This window comes from Tachypleus tridentatus, chromosome 11 (genome assembly GCF_004210375.1).
Source record: "Tachypleus tridentatus isolate NWPU-2018 chromosome 11, ASM421037v1, whole genome shotgun sequence".
Classification (NCBI taxonomy): domain Eukaryota; kingdom Metazoa; phylum Arthropoda; class Merostomata; order Xiphosura; family Limulidae; genus Tachypleus; species Tachypleus tridentatus.
The window spans coordinates 30,602,612-30,623,203 of NC_134835.1; the positions used below are offsets into that span (position 1 = coordinate 30,602,612).

The 20,592-nt window shown below is 34.4% G+C and overlaps 1 protein-coding gene across 4 annotated transcripts in view; it reads left to right on the forward strand.

The window, feature by feature from the left end:
* The window catches only part of LOC143231859 (divergent protein kinase domain 2A-like), a 29,132-nt gene extending 24,526 nt beyond the window's left edge, over positions 1-4,606 (forward strand). For all 4 annotated transcript variants that reach the window (XM_076466595.1, XM_076466594.1, XM_076466596.1 and 1 more), the window contains exon 8: positions 1,067-4,606. In XM_076466595.1, the coding sequence (XP_076322710.1) occupies positions 1,067-1,302 (236 nt within the window). In that variant the 3' untranslated portion in view covers positions 1,303-4,606. The remainder of the gene's footprint in view (positions 1-1,066) is intronic.
* Positions 4,607-20,592: the final 15,986 nt, after the last annotated feature.

Sequence of the window (20,592 nt, forward strand, 5' to 3'; positions counted from 1 at the left end):
TTTTAGTTAGTGCAAGAGTTGGCAGTGGATGATGATAACTAGCTGCCTTGCTTCTGGTCTTACACTGCAAAATTAGGGAAGGCTAGCACAGATGGTTCTCGTATAGCTTTGCATGAAATTTAAAACAAACCAACCCAATGTAAATAATAAAGAATTGTGTTTTTTGATGCAGTAAAACCTGTCTAAACCACAAACTGCATAGGGCAGAAATCTGTACTAGCCAAAAATATCAAAATTTTGCAGCATTATCTTATAAAAGGTCCTCTATATGGCAGAACCTGCATAATGTGGACAGAAAACTATCTTTCACCTACCTCATCTATCAACAAGTAGGATTAGAACCTGAGTAAGATGGAAAAATGTTTTTGTTTAAATATTAATAAATTATTGTTTAATTAATAATTTGTTTAAATATTAATAAATTTTCAGACATTTTATTAGAGAAAATATTGGTTAAATATATTCTGTTCTTTTTTCTGCCATTATTATTTTTGCAGTTAAATTAGATTCATGATTTGTAGAAATATATTTGTCTTTTAAATACAAAATTCTACTGTTTAAATAATTCTCATGAAAAAATAAATTCCTGTCTTCCCTAATTTTAAAATTTAGGGAAAATTTACCTAAAACTCTCATTTTAAAAAAAAAGCTACTAAATCCTCTCATTTTTTTAAAAAGTTGTTTGTTATGACAAAATTATATGTGTGTGTGTTTGAGAAAGCCACCAGTTCTCCCTGGTAGATTGCAGGGAAATGATTATGTAAAATGGCCAACCTGTATGACCTGTAAGTTTTATGGTCACTATTTATTTTGTTGAATATTCAAAATGACAGTTGTGCTTTCAGTTATAAATGATACATTTTTCACATGATTAAACCTAGTAGTTCTCACAACTGAATCTTTTACGTATCAGAATTGCGTGTTTGTGAAAAGCATGTTTTGTTTTCTTTTGGGTTTTTTTACGTAATTGTGGGATGATCTGTGAATTTCTTTTAGGGGGTAACACTGTGACAATGATAATGTTCTGAGATTGAGCTGATTGTTTATACCTGCATGTTTTATTTAGGCCTCTTACATTCACCACCTGAGAAAGATAAAACTAATATTGAAGAGCTCCTTCGAGACTGTGTACAAGAGACATTAGCTGGAGGAAGAAGGCAAGCTGTAGAAGAGTTACAGGAGGTATTGGACAAATATCTCACTTATAATGATATTGATGGTGAAAACAATGACAAGGACGATGATGGTGAATACCTCAAAGATGAAGAAGAAGGGAATGACATAGAAAGTGAGAATTACTGATGGCTAATGTTATAATATTACCTTATTGGGACATATCGAAAGGGCTTTGAGGTTACTTACACATGAAATATGTTAAACTAGTTGTGCCAATTTTATCTGGAGTCTTGAAATTTGTTACTGGCTTTATTTGGTGTAGTGAATGGACTTGATTTTTGTCTGAGCATATTTTATATGTTAGTTAAGACTGGAGGGATAGTGCTGTATCTCTTAGCTGTTTGTCAGGAACAACCACACACCACAATCTGTGGTATATGACCTTCATTCTGAACTGATCCATAGAATTTTGGCTTTGTTTCATTATAACTTTCCTTGTTTTTTTTCTGTGGCCAAGGTACATATGGATGCTATCGTAATACTCATTTTAAATGAATTTCAATAGAAACACTTATTTGTTCATGTATATCAGTTTGAAATATTATTCATTTTTTAGCTTGTTATGCTTAAGTTTCTTTCGTTATAATACTGTGATTAACGTGGTTTTCTGGATTATAAACCTTTGTGTGTTTGCAATGAACAAATTAGTTTAAAACAGCATCGTTGTTTTCACATGGATATAAATATTAATTGCAAGTAGGTGGATTGCATTTATCAAATGGATCAAAATTTGAGGAATTTAGTTAAATTTAGCTTTTGGATGTTTAAAACAAAGTAATTATTTACTGAAAAAATATGCTTTTAAAGCATCTAAAGGCACATGTATGTAGTTGCATAGTTTATGTTCAAACTGTTGTAGCACAGTAATCGTTTATTGTTTGTGAATTGTATTTTTTTACATCTGTTTTGGTACATATAACTTCCTGACTAGTCACAGTTTTTTTTCTCTTGAAATTAATGTTTTGTCCTCAAGTAACTATTTTGGGAAGTACTTCTAAAATAAAAAATATCCTTTCACTTAACGTAATTGACACGTATGAGTGATATTGTAACATGAAACAATTAATTTGTGTCAAACAAAGTTAACAACCCAAATGAATTCCAACAATTGTTATGGTGTTGAAAGTCTTTATAAGCTGAGGAAACATGGTTATATGTAAGTAAACGTGTCATAAAACATTAATATTAGGCCTATTATAAATACAATTAACTGTAATAGTGCATATTTAAAAGATATAAAAAAAACTATGTACACTATTAAGCAGTTGCACAATAAATGAGATTTATTATAAAATAGATTGAGAGTTACAATTCAGGTATTGACTTGTATAGTATCACCACAAGAGCATGTAGAATCTCTCTCTGATTTTACAGTAGTGCCTCTTACTTAACAACCCTTATATATTGTGCAATTATTTAATGTTGTATATGTTTTTGATATTTTTAGCTTATATTTTTTAATACTGAATTCTTTATCTAGTTCCTTATGAACGTTTAAGAACTAAGAAAGCATATGGTAACAGCATTCCAACCATGCTATGCAGGCTATATCCATTGATAAGCTTTGTTCAGTCACTCCTTCGCTCTTCAGGATGGCTGAGGTATAATAATAGCTGTGGTCAGAATACCATTTTGATAAGTCATTTGTTACAATAATTATATTGTATCATGTAATAAAAAACAGAGTAAGTTGAAAGGACTTCAGAAAGTTATAGGAAGTTTGAATTCAGTTTTTAAGCTGTTTTAAATTTGTAAAAAACGTCACGAATGTGTTGCTGTTGATGCAACCATAGGAAAATTAAGACAATAGGAGTTTGGAAAGTTATAGAATTCTTAAATGTTAACTGAAACTGAAAATAATAATTAATAATACCTAAAATAAGTACACAGAGAGCATTCATATATCACACACACACACAATTTTTTTTAACATAATTATACAGGGTGTTCGGAAAGTCACTGTGTACTTGTATATTTATTAACAGACGCGTTTCAATATAGAATATAGGAGGTAAATATGAATGACAATTACAAACAGTCTTGAAAGTGACCCCCGTTGGCATCAATACAGGCTTGGATCCTTCTTATTTTGTTTCTAAGCACTGCTTTCATAACAATAAACTTTTATGAATTCAAGTATTTCATTTCTGGAACAGTCTTTGAACTACACGGACATTTTTTTTAATGTTAGTAGATGTGGATTTAAAAGAACTTTTTTTAATTGTAAAGGGGTTTTGGGGTTACCAATGTTTAAGGATTACTGCTGTCAGTGTTTTCTAAAATTAAAACGGTACATTCAAAAAATTACTACAAGTTACCTTATTACCATCCCCGACTTATTCTAATTGAGTTACAAAAATTCACGTTAGATATTTTTGAAACATGTATTTTTAAAGTTTGTTATTTACCATTTTCATAAGATGTATTACTTAGTTCTAACAAATTGCATAATATAGTGTGAAAGACAATTTCACAGGAAATCTTTGTTAGCTTAGAATATTTAATGAAATCAAAATTCAAGCCTTATTATAAATATAATCTGCATGTTTGTAATCTCTGGTGATTGGCATGGTTCCTTAGAGAACTGTTTTGTAAGGTCCTTCTGTAAACCTACAAACTGGGTTTCTTGCCTTCTCCAGATTTAACAAGTGAAACACTATAACAGTAGTTGTTTATTAATGATTTATATATATAGGAATAAATGTATTAAATCCATCTTCAATTTTCTATAAGATTATCTGTTGAAGCATTCATTATTAATTAACCATCTGATATTTAGGAATATTGTAATAATTTGTGTATTGTTGTATTTGGAGCTGTGTTGTAAATTATTTATAAATATATATTCATAATATTTTGCTCAAATTGCGTGTCAAGGTAGTTAGGATTGAGTTATAGAATAAATAATGTTACTTTAATTTTGACTTTTAGAAATATTTGTATACTCTTTTTTTAATAAATTATACACAGTTTTATGGATGTTCTGCTATAAACAGTTCCAGTCGTAACAACCACACTTGTTCAGTAACGGTAGAGATTCCAGTCGTAACAACCACACTTGTTCAGTAACGGTAGAGATTCCAGTCGTAACAACCACACTTGTTCAGTAACGGTAGAGATTCCAGTCGTAACAACCACACTTGTTCAGTAACGGTAGAGAAGTTGTAAACTCATTATTTTCATAATCATGACAAAGCAGCTTTAGAAACGAATGTTACTTTAAAGAAAGTAGGGTTAATGTTGTAATGTTAGCTTAGGTTATTTTTCCATTATCTTTGGTTAATTGTTTTACAGACAAACTTGCTTTTTTATCATCATAGACCTGTAGCATTTTTATATAATTGTTTGTAGTAATTATTGTTTTTGAATGAGGCTGCTTCACAGTTACCGAGAGCATTTACTGGGAATTGGATGTGATATGGTTATTCAAGCCTGCTAAAAATGAATGAACCCTCAGTAAAGCTTTCCTTATAATCAGTACAGGCAGTGGGAAAAGAACACCATATAGTGATTTTTACTTATTTTGACAAATATATCATTACCCAAAGTTCAAAAGATTGTGTGGCTTTGCTATCATGTACATCATTGAAAAATTTATTGTGGTTGTTTATTGTTTTATAAGTTTTCAAAAAATTTTTGTAGCATAGTTTTAAATACTCTGAAAATCCAATAATGCTATTTTCTCTGCAAGGGGAATGTTTAACAGTTTACATTTTATGTAACAGTGCATCTTACTAAATCCTTTTCTTCTTCCTAGTACACTTGCAGTACAGAAGTGTGCATATGTATAGTTTGTTATGAACAAAAAAAAAAAAAAAACACTGCACTACTTGAAAGGATCCCCAGGGGAAAGCCTATAATGTAGGATATAAAATGTACCCTTGGTTTTGGAGGTGACTATAAATGTAGGACCCATATTGTGGTGGGGATACACTGTCTACAAGTCTTAATCTCTGTTTGCCAGTCTCACATAAATAAAATAAAGGAATAGATATAGAAATTAAAATATAGGAATATTAATAGAAATTATGAGAGCGAGATGTGGGTGCTCAAGCCCACAATGTCCCACATCTATATCACCATTCATTGCTTGCAGACAGTTGTGGGAAGGTGACTACTTTGTAAAGTAAAGAAGAAAAACAAATAAAAGTAAAAAATAATAATAATAAAGTACTACCACTTAGGGTTAAGTAAGTTAAATAAACTTACCTCCTGAAATTAGCATTACAGTCCTCATTATGGTAAAAAGGCACTAATTAGTAGTCCAGTAGATGAATTATATTAGTTTGATGGGTCCCAACCAGTTATATAAACTAACTAGTATAACTCCCAACCACCACCCATTAAGTCTACTGTAACTACCAGTTTTAATACAGTTTTAAGCCTTTATATGCTGCAAGGTGTTCATCCACATAAAGTAGTGCCAAGCTGTTTCATGACCTTATTCACAACTAAAAATAGTTACCAGAAACTTTCAGTAAAATGTCTTTATATTTTTAATGCATTATTGTATTTATTACAGAATATTTTAATAATTTTATTTCAAGTTTCTCTATTAAATCCATTAATTATTAATTTCTACATCAATATTTCAATATTAATAATAAAATGTTGTAATTTATTACAAATTCTAGAAAATCTGAATGCCTGTGATGTTATAATGTTTATATTGGCAGAGTGTGGTAAATTATTGTTAGAAGGTAAGTCATATATTGGAAAAGCAAAATATTTATATTGGTATCGTTATCAGTTATTTAAATTTCTAAATCTAAATAATGTGCCTCTATATCAGATATTGAAGTATTTTCAATTTCTAATTCTACTGTTTAAACTAGTATATCTGTGTGTAAAAGATTATTGTAATGTCAGTATTCAAATTTCATTATGTTCAGATGTTTGTCTTTTGTTCTTCTAATATCTCTGTAGACACTAGACAAAGGAGAATGGTAGACTGGGTTATGTTTGTAAATATGTAATTTTTGTAAGTGCAATTTGTGTTCAGTTATGTTACGCTTCACCTACTGCTTTTCCTGTTTTAAGAAACAATCCATGGAATGAATCTGTGTTATAATGATTATTGTAACAATTCTTAAAATATCTTGAAATTTCTACTTCTTTTAGCATCTGTAATGTATTTATTTGCATGCAGAAATAAAGGTATATTTCAGATATTTGCCAGATATTAATATTTCATCACTGAAAACACAATATTTTTTTCCAGTTACACAGCATGCATGTTTTTACGAGTCTTGAGTTTCCGGTTTCTTAAAGTTTACTGCAAGGTACATGATATAGATGCCACATTTGTGGTGATAGAAAAACATTAACATTTCCTATCAGGTGCTGTGTAATAACACAACATCTTCCAACTTGATAAAATTTTACAAAAATGCATTCTGATCTAGAAATACTTCTAGTTGTACCTACTTCCAAGGTCTACAGTTTGTAATAAATCTAGAGAAAGGAAAAAGTCTTAACAAATGGAAGTTAAAATTTATACTTTTATATATATTCATGTCCTAAGATTTCATTCTTCTGTCCTTTATATTTACATATCTGTACTTGAGTTGTCTTCTTCTAAATTTGTACAAGGTATGTTGTTGTTTTTGGTTCATCATTTGTTTTTAAGGTATGTATGTGTTTGTTTAACTTCAGAAATTATTGTTTTAAAACTTCATTTGTTGGTTGAAGATTAAATAAGATGTGAGAAAAAAAACTGATATTGACCTTAATAACTGTTCAATAAAACTGGAACAATTAGTAATTTTTATATTTACACAGAATGGATTCTATTTTTCATAAATTATAATAAATATTATATTAACTTGTCAACAGTGAGACAATGTAATATATTGAATATAAACTAATTCTAACTTTGATAGACCATATCTTATTGTAGTATTGTGTAAAAAATTCACCCATTGGTTTGTTGTGATTCAGAGAAGTGGGTTTGTCTTGGTAATTCATGAGACGTTTTCCGCTTCCTAGAAACATTGTGTACGTAATGTACGTGCCATACAAACCAGAGTTCTAATGAAAGAATAGTTTATGCAAGCTCAAAAACATCTGATGTATACAAGTATTTCACTGTCCATTAGCCTTTCCTCCTTTCTGTTGTGTTTGTCATTTTTTCCTTGGAGTTTTAAAGTCTAATAATTTTTCCCTTAAAAGTAAAGTGGAACTCAAATTCAAACCTTATTCAAAGACAGATAAAGAATTTCATTTTTATAATATTAATGATGTTATGTTCAACAATCAGATTGCTTTGAAATAATTACTTCAAACAGTCTTATAAAAGAATGGACGTGTGAAGCTGATGAGAAAATGGAATAATTATTGTTTCAAGACTTTTCTAGAAGGACATATATGATTACAAGTACTCCAAATAAATTGTTAATTATTGCTTCATCTGTATTTTATTACTTACCTTGTAAATGAAAAACAAATGATTGTTTCATTCTCTTTAAGTGTATGTTTATATCAACTCATAACACTGGTATATTGTTACATGAAGATTGAATTAGTAAAACTTGTTTTAAGCACCAATAAACTGCTATGTTAAACTTCGTGAATGGTGATATATTTTGTGTTTCTTACTGCCATTTAAATTAAATGTTTTCTTTGTCACAAAAATTGAACAGCAGAATTAGAAATACTTACTTGTATTGTTACCTTTAAGAGTTAAGTAGTTTATATTAAACAGATGTAAGTTGTTCATATTCCCTCACCAGAGTTTATATCCTCTCTTTCCAGTTAGAGTGTTGATATATCTTAAAACTATTGTCTTTAAGCACTAGTTTGAAGTTCTAAAAGAGTCATCACTATGATTAACAACAGTTTATTTAGGATCACCTATATTTTAATATGTATCACAGTGTGGTCCATAGTTGGTGGCAGCAAATCCATTTGTTTTTTTTTCTAGTGGTTTTGTTATATTCTTGTCTAGTAAAACTTGTGTACCCTCTTGTTATATTTTAGATTTATAGTTACTGGTACCTATGTTGTCATTGACTGCTTTTCATTGTAAACCTCTTTAGTTTCTCCTAACATTTTTGGTTTTCTGTTGCATGAGAGCTCAGCAGTACATGTAAAAAACAGAACAATTTGAATGTTTTTATCACAGAAAATCAATAGAAGATAAATAACGTTTGGTGCTGTAGTAGTACTGAGGTGAATATACTATGATTAGTGGTTTAATATTGATCATGTTACTATAGCTGGTGCTTACAAGGTAGGTACCTGAACTGTTTGTGTAGTGGTCCTGAGGTGAATATACTATGATTAGTGGTTTAATATTGATCATGTTACTATAGCTGGTGCTTACAAGGCAGGTACCTGAACTGGTGGTGTAGTAGTACTGAGGTGAATATACTGTGATTAGTGGTTTAATATTGACCATGTTACTATAGCTGGTGCTTACAAGGTAGGTACCTGAACTGGTGGTGTAGTAGTACTGAGGTGAATATACTGTGATTAGTGGTTTAATATTGACCATGTTACTATAGCTGGTGCTTACAAGGTAGGTACCTGAACTGGTGGTGTAGTAGTACTGAGGTGAATATACTATGATTAGTGGTTTAATATTGATCATGTTACTATAGCTGGTGCTTACAAGGCAGGTACCTGAACTGGTGGTGTAGTAGTACTGAGGTGAATATACAATGATTAGTGGTTTAATATAGACCATGTTACTATAGCTGGTGCTTACAAGGCAGGTACCTGAACTGGTGGTGTAGTAGTACTGAGGTGAATATACTATGATTAGTGGTTTAATATTGATCATGTTACTATACCTGGTGCTTACAAGGTAGGTACCTGAACTGGTGGTGTAGTAGTACTGAGGTGAATATACTGTGATTAGTGGTTTAATATAGACCATGTTACTATAGCTGGTGCTTACAAGGCAGGTACCTGAACTGGTGGTGTAGTAGAACTGAGGTGAATATACTATGATTAGTGGTTTAATATTGATCATGTTACTATAGCTGGTGCTTACAAGGCAGGTACCTGAACTGGTGGTGTAGTAGTACTGAGGTGAATATACCGTGATTAGTGGTTTAATATTGATCATGTTACTATAGCTGGTGCTTACAAGGCAGGTACCTGAACTGGTGGTGTAGTAGTACTGAGGTGAATATACTGTGATTAGTGGTTTAATATTGATCATGTTACTATAGCTGGTGCTTACAAGGCAGGTACCTGAACTGGTGGTGTAGTAGTACTGAGGTGAATATACTGTGATTAGTGGTTTAATATTGATCATGTTACTATAGCTGGTGCTTACAAGGCAGGTACCTGAACTGGTGGTGTAGTAGTACTGAGGTGAATATACCGTGATTAGTGGTTTAATATTGATCATGTTACTATAGCTGGTGCTTACAAGGCAGGTGACCTGAACTGGTGGTGTAGTAGTACTGAGGTGAATATACTATGATTGGTGGTTTAATATTGATCATGTTACTATAGCTGGTGTTTACAAGGCAGGTACCTGAACTGGTGGTGTAGTAGTACTGAGGTGAATATACTATGATTGGTGGTTTAATATTGATCATGTTACTATAGCTGGTGTTTACAAGGTAGGTACCTAAACTGGTGGTGTAGTAGTACTGAGGTGAATATACTGATTAGTGGTTTAATATTGATCATGTTACTATAGCTGGTGCTTACAAGGTAGGTACCTAAACTGGTGGTGTAGTAGTACTGAGGTGAATATACTATGATTGGTGGTTTAATATAGACCATGTTACTATAGCTGGTGCTTACAAGGCAGGTACCTGAACTGGTGGTGTAGTAGTACTGAGGTGAATATACCGATTAGTGGTTTAATATAGACCATGTTACTATAGCTGGTGCTTACAAGGCAGGTACCTGAACTGGTGGTGTAGTAGTACTGAGGTGAATATACTATGATTAGTGGTTTAATATTGATCATGTTACTATACCTGGTGCTTACAAGGTAGGTACCTGAACTGGTGGTGTAGTAGTACTGAGGTGAATATACTGTGATTAGTGGTTTAATATAGACCATGTTACTATAGCTGGTGCTTACAAGGTAGGTACCTGAACTGGTGGTGTAGTAGTACTGAGGTGAATATACTGTGATTAGTGGTTTAATATTGATCATGTTACTATAGCTGGTGCTTACAAGGTAGGTACCTAAACTGGTGGTGTAGTAGTACTGAGGTGAATATACTATGATTAGTGGTTTAATATTGATCATGTTACTATAGCTGGTGCTTACAAGGTAGGTACCTGAACTGGTGGTGTAGTAGTACTGAGGTGAATATACTGATTAGTGGTTTAATATAGACCATGTTACTATAGCTGGTGCTTACAAGGTAGGTACCTAAACTGGTGGTGTAGTAGTACTGAGGTGAATATACTGATTAGTGGTTTAATATAGACCATGTTACTATAGCTGGTGCTTACAAGGTAGGTACCTAAACCGGTGGTGTAGTAGTAATGAGGTGAATATACTATGATTAGTGGTTTAATATAGACCATGTTACTATAGCTGGTGCTTACAAGGCAGGTACCTGAACTGGTGGTGTAGTAGTACTGAGGTGAATATACTATGATTAGTGGTTTAATATAGACCATGTTACTATAGCTGGTGCTTACAAGGCAGGTACCTGAACCGGTGGTGTAGTAGTACTGAGGTGAATATACTGTGATTAGTGGTTTAATATAGACCATGTTACTATAGCTGGTGCTTACAAGGTAGGTACCTAAACTGGTGGTGTAGTAGTACTGAGGTGAATATACTATGATTAGTGGTTTAATATTGACCATGTTACTATAGCTGGTGCTTACAAGGCAGGTACCTGAACTGGTGGTGTAGTAGTACTGAGGTGAATATACTGATTAGTGGTTTAATATAGACCATGTTACTATAGCTGGTGCTTACAAGGTAGGTACCTAAACTGGTGGTGTAGTAGTACTGAGGTGAATATACTATGATTACTGGTTTAATATTGATCATGTTACTATAGCTGGTGCTTACAAGGTAGGTACCTAAACTGGTGGTGTAGTGGTACTGAGGTGAATATACTATGATTGGTGGTTTAATATTGACCATGTTACTATAGCTGGTGCTTACAAGGCAGGTACCTGAACTGGTGGTGTAGTAGTACTGAGGTGAATATACTATGATTGGTGGTTTAATATTGATCATGTTACTATAGCTGGTGCTTACAAGGTAGGTACCTAAACTGGTGGTGTAGTAGTACTGAGGTGAATATACCATGATTAGTGGTTTAATATTGATCATGTTACTATAGCTGGTGCTTACAAGGTAGGTACCTAAACTGGTGGTGTAGTAGTACTGAGGTGAATATACTATGATTGGTGGTTTAATATTGATCATGTTACTATAGCTGGTGCTTACAAGGTAGGTACCTAAACTGGTGGTGTAGTAGTACTGAGGTGAATATACTATGATTAGTGGTTTAATATTGATCATGTTACTATAGCTGGTGCTTACAAGGCAGGTACCTGAACTGGTGGTGTAGTAGTACTGAGGTGAATATACTGTGATTAGTGGTTTAATATTGATCATGTTACTATAGCTGGTGCTTACAAGGTAGGTACCTAAACTGGTGGTGTAGTAGTACTGAGGTGAATATACTATGATTGGTGGTTTAATATTGATCATGTTACTATAGCTGGTGCTTACAAGGTAGGTACCTAAACTGGTGGTGTAGTAGTACTGAGGTGAATATACTATGATTAGTGGTTTAATATTGATCATGTTACTATAGCTGGTGCTTACAAGGTAGGTACCTAAACTGGTGGTGTAGTAGTACTGAGGTGAATATACCGTGATTGGTGGTTTAATATTGATCATGTTACTATAGCTGGTGTTTACAAGGTAGGTACCTGAACTGGTTGTGTAGTGGTCCTGAGGTGAATATACTATGATTGGTGGTTTAATATTGATCATGTTACTATAGCTGGTGCTTACAAGGTAGGTACCTGAACTGGTGGTGTAGTAGTACTGAGGTGAATATACTATGATTGGTGGTTTAATATTGATCATGTTACTATAGCTGGTGTTTACAAGGTAGGTACCTGAACTGGTTGTGTAGTGGTCCTGAGGTGAATATACTATGATTGGTGGTTTAATATTGATCATGTTACTATAGCTGGTGCTTACAAGGTAGGTACCTGAACTGGTTGTGTAGTGGTCCTGAGGTGAATATACTATGATTGGTGGTTTAATATTGATCATGTTACTATAGCTGGTGCTTACAAGGTAGGTACCTGAACTGGTGGTGTAGTAGTACTGAGGTGAATATACTGATTAGTGGTTTAATATAGACCATGTTACTATAGCTGGTGCTTACAAGGCAGGTACCTGAACTGGTGGTGTAGTAGTACTGAGGTGAATATACTGATTAGTGGTTTAATATAGACCATGTTACTATAGCTGGTGCTTACAAGGTAGGTACCTGAACTGGTGGTGTAGTAGTAATGAGGTGAATATACTATGATTAGTGGTTTAATATTGACCATGTTACTATAGCTGGTGCTTACAAGGTAGGTACCTGAACTGGTGGTGTAGTAGTACTGAGGTGAATATACTATGATTGGTGGTTTAATATTGATCATGTTACTATAGCTGGTGCTTACAAGGTAGGTACCTAAACTGGTGGTGTAGTAGTACTGAGGTGAATATACTGATTAGTGGTTTAATATAGATCATGTTACTATAGCTGGTGCTTACAAGGTAGGTACCTGAACCGGTGGTGTAGTAGTACTGAGGTGAATATACTGTGATTGGTGGTTTAATATTGATCATGTTACTATAGCTGGTGCTTACAAGGTAGGTACCTAAACTGGTGGTGTAGTAGTACTGAGGTGAATATACTATGATAGGTGGTTTAATATTGATCATGTTACTATAGCTGGTGCTTACAAGGTAGGTACCTGAACTGGTGGTGTAGTAGTACTGAGGTGAATATACTATGATTACTGGTTTAATATTGATCATGTTACTATAGCTGGTGCTTACAAGGTAGGTACCTGAACTGGTGGTGTAGTAGTACTGAGGTGAATATACTGATTAGTGGTTTAATATAGACCATGTTACTATAGCTGGTGCTTACAAGGCAGGTACCTGAACTGGTGGTGTAGTAGTAATGAGGTGAATATACTATGATTAGTGGTTTAATATTGATCATGTTACTATAGCTGGTGCTTACAAGGTAGGTACCTGAACTGGTGGTGTAGTAGTACTGAGGTGAATATACTGTGATTAGTGGTTTAATATAGACCATGTTACTATAGCTGGTGCTTACAAGGTAGGTACCTAAACTGGTGGTGTAGTAGTACTGAGGTGAATATACTGATTAGTGGTTTAATATTGATCATGTTACTATAGCTGGTGCTTACAAGGTAGGTACCTAAACTGGTGGTGTAGTAGTACTGAGGTGAATATACTATGATAGGTGGTTTAATATTGATCATGTTACTATAGCTGGTGCTTACAAGGTAGGTACCTAAACTGGTGGTGTAGTAGTACTGAGGTGAATATACTATGATTAGTGGTTTAATATTGATCATGTTACTATAACTGGTGCTTACAAGGTAGGTACCTGAACTGGTTGTGTAGTGGTCCTGAGGTGAATATACTATGATTAGTGGTTTAATATTGATCATGTTACTATAACTGGTGCTTACAAGGCAGGTACCTGAACTGGTGGTGTAGTAGTACTGAGGTGAATATACTGATTAGTGGTTTAATATAGACCATGTTACTATAGCTGGTGCTTACAAGGCAGGTACCTGAACTGGTGGTGTAGTAGTAATGAGGTGAATATACTATGATTAGTGGTTTAATATTGATCATGTTACTATACCTGGTGCTTACAAGGTAGGTACCTGAACTGGTGGTGTAGTAGTACTGAGGTGAATATACTGTGATTAGTGGTTTAATATAGACCATGTTACTATAGCTGGTGCTTACAAGGTAGGTACCTGAACTGGTGGTGTAGTAGTACTGAGGTGAATATACTGATTAGTGGTTTAATATTGATCATGTTACTATAGCTGGTGCTTACAAGGTAGGTACCTAAACTGGTGGTGTAGTAGTACTGAGGTGAATATACTATGATTGGTGGTTTAATATAGACCATGTTACTATAGCTGGTGCTTACAAGGTAGGTACCTAAACTGGTGGTGTAGTAGTACTGAGGTGAATATACTGATTAGTGGTTTAATATAGACCATGTTACTATAGCTGGTGCTTACAAGGTAGGTACCTTAACCGGTGGTGTAGTAGTACTGAGGTGAATATACTATGATTGGTGGTTTAATATTGATCATGTTACTATAGCTGGTGCTTACAAGGTAGGTACCTAAACTGGTGGTGTAGTAGTACTGAGGTGAATATACTATGATTAGTGGTTTAATATTGATCATGTTACTATAGCTGGTGCTTACAAGGTAGGTACCTAAACTGGTTGTGTAGTGGTCCTGAGGTGAATATACTATGATTGGTGGTTTAATATTGATCATGTTACTATAGCTGGTGTTTACAAGGTAGGTACCTGAACTGGTTGTGTAGTGGTCCTGAGGTGAATATACTATGATTGGTGGTTTAATATTGATCATGTTACTATAGCTGGTGTTTACAAGGTAGGTACCTGAACTGGTTGTGTAGTGGTCCTGAGGTGAATATACTATAATTGGTGGTTTAATATTGATCATGTTACTATAGCTGGTGTTTACAAGGTAGGTACCTGAACTGGTTGTGTAGTGGTCCTGAGGTGAATATACTATGATTGGTGGTTTAATATTGATCATGTTACTATAGCTGGTGTTTACAAGGTAGGTACCTGAACTGGTTGTGTAGTGCTCCTGAGGTGAATACACTGATTAGTGGTTTAGTATAGACCATGTTACTATAGCTGGTGCTTACAAGGCAGGTACCTGAACTGGTGGTGTAGTAGTACTGAGGTGAATATACTGATTAGTGGTTTAATATAGACCATGTTACTATAGCTGGTGCTTACAAGGTAGGTACCTTAACCGGTGGTGTAGTAGTAATGAGGTGAATATACTATGATTAGTGGTTTAATATTGACCATGTTACTATAGCTGGTGCTTACAAGGTAGGTACCTAAACTGGTGGTGTAGTAGTACTGAGGTGAATATACTATGATTGGTGGTTTAATATTGATCATGTTACTATAGCTGGTGCTTACAAGGCAGGTACCTAAACTGGTGGTGTAGTAGTACTGAGGTGAATATACTGATTAGTGGTTTAATATAGACCATGTTACTATAGCTGGTGCTTACAAGGTAGGTACCTTAACCGGTGGTGTAGTAGTACTGAGGTGAATATACTGTGATTGGTGGTTTAATATTGATCATGTTACTATAGCTGGTGCTTACAAGGTAGGTACCTAAACTGGTGGTGTAGTAGTACTGAGGTGAATATACTATGATAGGTGGTTTAATATTGATCATGTTACTATAGCTGGTGCTTACAAGGTAGGTACCTGAACTGGTGGTGTAGTAGTACTGAGGTGAATATACTATGATTAGTGGTTTAATATTGATCATGTTACTATAACTGGTGCTTACAAGGTAGGTACCTGAACTGGTTGTGTAGTGGTCCTGAGGTGAATATACTATGATTAGTGGTTTAATATTGATCATGTTACTATAACTGGTGCTTACAAGGCAGGTACCTGAACTGGTGGTGTAGTAGTACTGAGGTGAATATACTGATTAGTGGTTTAATATAGACCATGTTACTATAGCTGGTGCTTACAAGGCAGGTACCTGAACTGGTGGTGTAGTAGTAATGAGGTGAATATACTATGATTAGTGGTTTAATATTGATCATGTTACTATACCTGGTGCTTACAAGGCAGGTACCTGAACTGGTGGTGTAGTAGTACTGAGGTGAATATACTGTGATTAGTGGTTTAATATAGACCATGTTACTATAGCTGGTGCTTACAAGGTAGGTACCTGAACTGGTGGTGTAGTAGTACTGAGGTGAATATACCGATTAGTGGTTTAATATGATCATGTTACTATAGCTGGTGCTTACAAGGTAGGTACCTAAACTGGTGGTGTAGTAGTACTGAGGTGAATATACTATGATTGGTGGTTTAATATAGACCATGTTACTATAGCTGGTGCTTACAAGGTAGGTACCTAAACTGGTGGTGTAGTAGTACTGAGGTGAATATACTGATTAGTGGTTTAATATAGACCATGTTACTATAGCTGGTGCTTACAAGGTAGGTACCTTAACCGGTGGTGTAGTAGTAATGAGGTGAATATACTATGATTAGTGGTTTAATATTGACCATGTTACTATAGCTGGTGCTTACAAGGCAGGTACCTGAACTGGTGGTGTAGTAGTACTGAGGTGAATATACTGATTAGTGGTTTAATATTGATCATGTTACTATAGCTGGTGCTTACAAGGTAGGTACCTAAACTGGTGGTGTAGTAGTACTGAGGTGAATATACTATGATTGGTGGTTTAATATTGATCATGTTACTATAGCTGGTGCTTACAAGGTAGGTACCTAAACTGGTGGTGTAGTAGTACTGAGGTGAATATACTATGATTACTGGTTTAATATTGATCATGTTACTATAGCTGGTGCTTACAAGGTAGGTACCTGAACTGGTTGTGTAGTGGTCCTGAGGTGAATATACTATGATTGGTGGTTTAATATTGATCATGTTACTATAGCTGGTGTTTACAAGGTAGGTACCTGAACTGGTTGTGTAGTGGTCCTGAGGTGAATATACTATAATTGGTGGTTTAATATTGATCATGTTACTATAGCTGGTGCTTACAAGGTAGGTACCTGAACTGGTTGTGTAGTGCTCCTGAGGTGAATACACTGATTAGTGGTTTAGTATAGACCATGTTACTATAGCTGGTGCTTACAAGGCAGGTACCTGAACTGGTGGTGTAGTAGTACTGAGGTGAATATACTGATTAGTGGTTTAATATAGACCATGTTACTATAGCTGGTGCTTACAAGGTAGGTACCTTAACCGGTGGTGTAGTAGTAATGAGGTGAATATACTATGATTAGTGGTTTAATATTGACCATGTTACTATAGCTGGTGCTTACAAGGTAGGTACCTTAACCGGTGGTGTAGTAGTACTGAGGTGAATATACTATGATTGGTGGTTTAATATTGATCATGTTACTATAGCTGGTGCTTACAAGGTAGGTACCTAAACTGGTGGTGTAGTAGTACTGAGGTGAATATACTGATTAGTGGTTTAATATAGACCATGTTACTATAGCTGGTGCTTACAAGGTAGGTACCTTAACCGGTGGTGTAGTAGTACTGAGGTGAATATACTGTGATTGGTGGTTTAATATTGATCATGTTACTATAGCTGGTGCTTACAAGGTAGGTACCTAAACTGGTGGTGTAGTAGTACTGAGGTGAATATACTATGATAGGTGGTTTAATATTGATCATGTTACTATAGCTGGTGCTTACAAGGTAGGTACCTAAACTGGTGGTGTAGTAGTACTGAGGTGAATATACTATGATTACTGGTTTAATATTGATCATGTTACTATAGCTGGTGCTTACAAGGTAGGTACCTGAACTGGTGGTGTAGTAGTACTGAGGTGAATATACTATGATTAGTGGTTTAATATTGATCATGTTACTATAACTGGTGCTTACAAGGTAGGTACCTGAACTGGTGGTGTAGTAGTACTGAGGTGAATATACTATGATTAGTGGTTTAATATTGATCATGTTACTATAGCTGGTGCTTACAAGGCAGGTACCTGAACTGGTGGTGTAGTAGTACTGAGGTGAATATACTGATTAGTGGTTTAATATAGACCATGTTACTATAGCTGGTGCTTACAAGGCAGGTACCTGAACTGGTGGTGTAGTAGTAATGAGGTGAATATACTATGATTAGTGGTTTAATATTGATCATGTTACTATACCTGGTGCTTACAAGGTAGGTACCTGAACTGGTGGTGTAGTAGTACTGAGGTGAATATACTGTGATTAGTGGTTTAATATAGACCATGTTACTATAGCTGGTGCTTACAAGGTAGGTACCTGAACTGGTGGTGTAGTAGTACTGAGGTGAATATACAATGATTAGTGGTTTAATATTGATCATGTTACTATAGCTGGTGCTTACAAGGTAGGTACCTAAACTGGTGGTGTAGTAGTACTGAGGTGAATATATTATGATTGGTGGTTTAATATAGACCATGTTACTATAGCTGGTGTTTACAAGGCAGGTACCTGAACTGGTGGTGTAGTAGTACTGAGGTGAATATACTGTGATTAGTGGTTTAATATTGATCATGTTACTATAGCTGGTGCTTACAAGGCAGGTACCTGAACTGGTGGTGTAGTAGTACTGAGGTGAATATACTATGATTGGTGGTTTAATATTGATCATGTTACTATAGCTGGTGCTTACAAGGCAGGTACCTGAACTGGTGGTTTAGTACATTGTTTCAGTGCTTCTGTCTAAAGCATCTAATATGGTTGATATGTACAAGGCTGGAACCATCACTGATGTTTTAATACAAATTTTCTTTGCTTTATTAGTTTATGGTAGAGTGCAAATGTATTAACTGATATTATTTGAGTATCAAAGTAAAATATATTGGCATGTATTATTGTATAAAACCAGTATTTTGTGTTTGAGTTTTTTCAATAGATACTGTGGTTTTTGACCAGTGATGTAACTTATGTTTCAATAGGAAACCATAGTTTAAGATCTTAATATGAGGTTGATGCAGTTTGAGGTTTTAGTAAGAAGTGTTTTGTTTGTACTTTAAATACTTTTATTTGTAAGTTTTTGATTGTTGGGAAACAGTGAACATTTTCAGCCTTAAACAACAAATGTTTTGCTCGTTTGCCAGTCAGTTTGTATTTTTGGAGGTGTGACAACTTCCAATATGACCAGATCTCACAAGCGTGTCACTCTAAGTGTATTCTAGTGAGTGGTGCATCTAAAGGAAAAATCGAAGGGTTTGACACCCTTCAGTCCGATCAACTCCTAAACAAAAGTACCATGAAACCTAGTAAAGAAAGCTTTTTGTTTTTTCCAGAGGTTTATGACCCATTGGAATATTTCTAAATGTTAATTGTAACACCTTTATCTTAGTTATTTTTAGTAATAGACAGACTAAGGTAATCTGACTGTATAAAATGATTTTGAAAAATAAAAGTTATTTAAGGTATTGAAAATGTGGTGTTTTCCACAGTTAAGTAGAGTGACATTTCATGAGTATTTTATTTCAGAAATAATACATGAGTTTCCTCTGTGTAATTCTACAATTCACAGTTATTTAACTAAATTATGCATATTATAGGAACAGTAAGTTTGAGTATGGGATAACCTGAATATTTTAATGTCTTTGAGAAACAAGAAAAACTAAAAACTATTAAAACAGTGTTAAGTATCATGTTGCCCCTCAACAACAACAACAACAACTGATAAATCACAATTTAATATCATGTTGGCCCCTCAACGACAAACGAAACTAGGAAATCACTGTTAAATATTCTGTAGCCCCCCATAACAAGAAGAAAAGATGAAACTAGTACAACTGTAAAATATCATGTTGACCGTTCATAAAAACAAACGAAAGTAATAAATCTGTTAAATATCATGTAGCCCCTTTAACAAAAAATAAACTAGTAAAACTGTTAAATATGATGTTGGTCCCTCAACAGAGTACAAATAAAGTAAAGGTAATGAATATTATAATGATGATTGATCTTATTTCATACAGTTAGTGCAATAAAATATTGAATTGGAGTCAAAAGTATGGATCTTCAATTATCAGAAAAACCATTAGAAAATTTCAGTCGGGATAAAACATTCAGAGAATGGAAGATTTTAAAAAGCAGGTTGACTTGTGACGGGTTTGAATCCCGTCACTGAACATATCTGTTGTTTTTTTTAAGCTATGGGAGTGTTATAATGTTATGATCAATTCCACATTTTTATTAGCAAAAGAGTTGGGGTGTTGATTAGATGCCTTCCCACAAGCCTGTCATTTCTAATTAGGGAGAGCTGGTGCAGATAACCCTAAAGTAAGATTGTGATGTTATTAACTCCACGTGTTTTATTTTTAATTATAGTCATGTCACGTCTCATCAGTGTTTTATTGAGGATAATTATTCACAAAAGTCATTAAATGAGAACCAGAAACAATTCACGTGATATAAAGTTTCATAGGAATGTATTAAAGAAATAAGTGAACAGCTATGATTGGTTCCGTTAAGGCGGCTAGGCCTGGCCAGGTGGTTAAGGCGCTCGACTCGTAATTCGAGGGTCGTGGGTTCGAATCCCTGTTACACCAAACATGCTTGCTCTTTTAGTCGTGGGGGCGTTATAATGTGACAGCCATTCCTACTATTCGTTGGTAA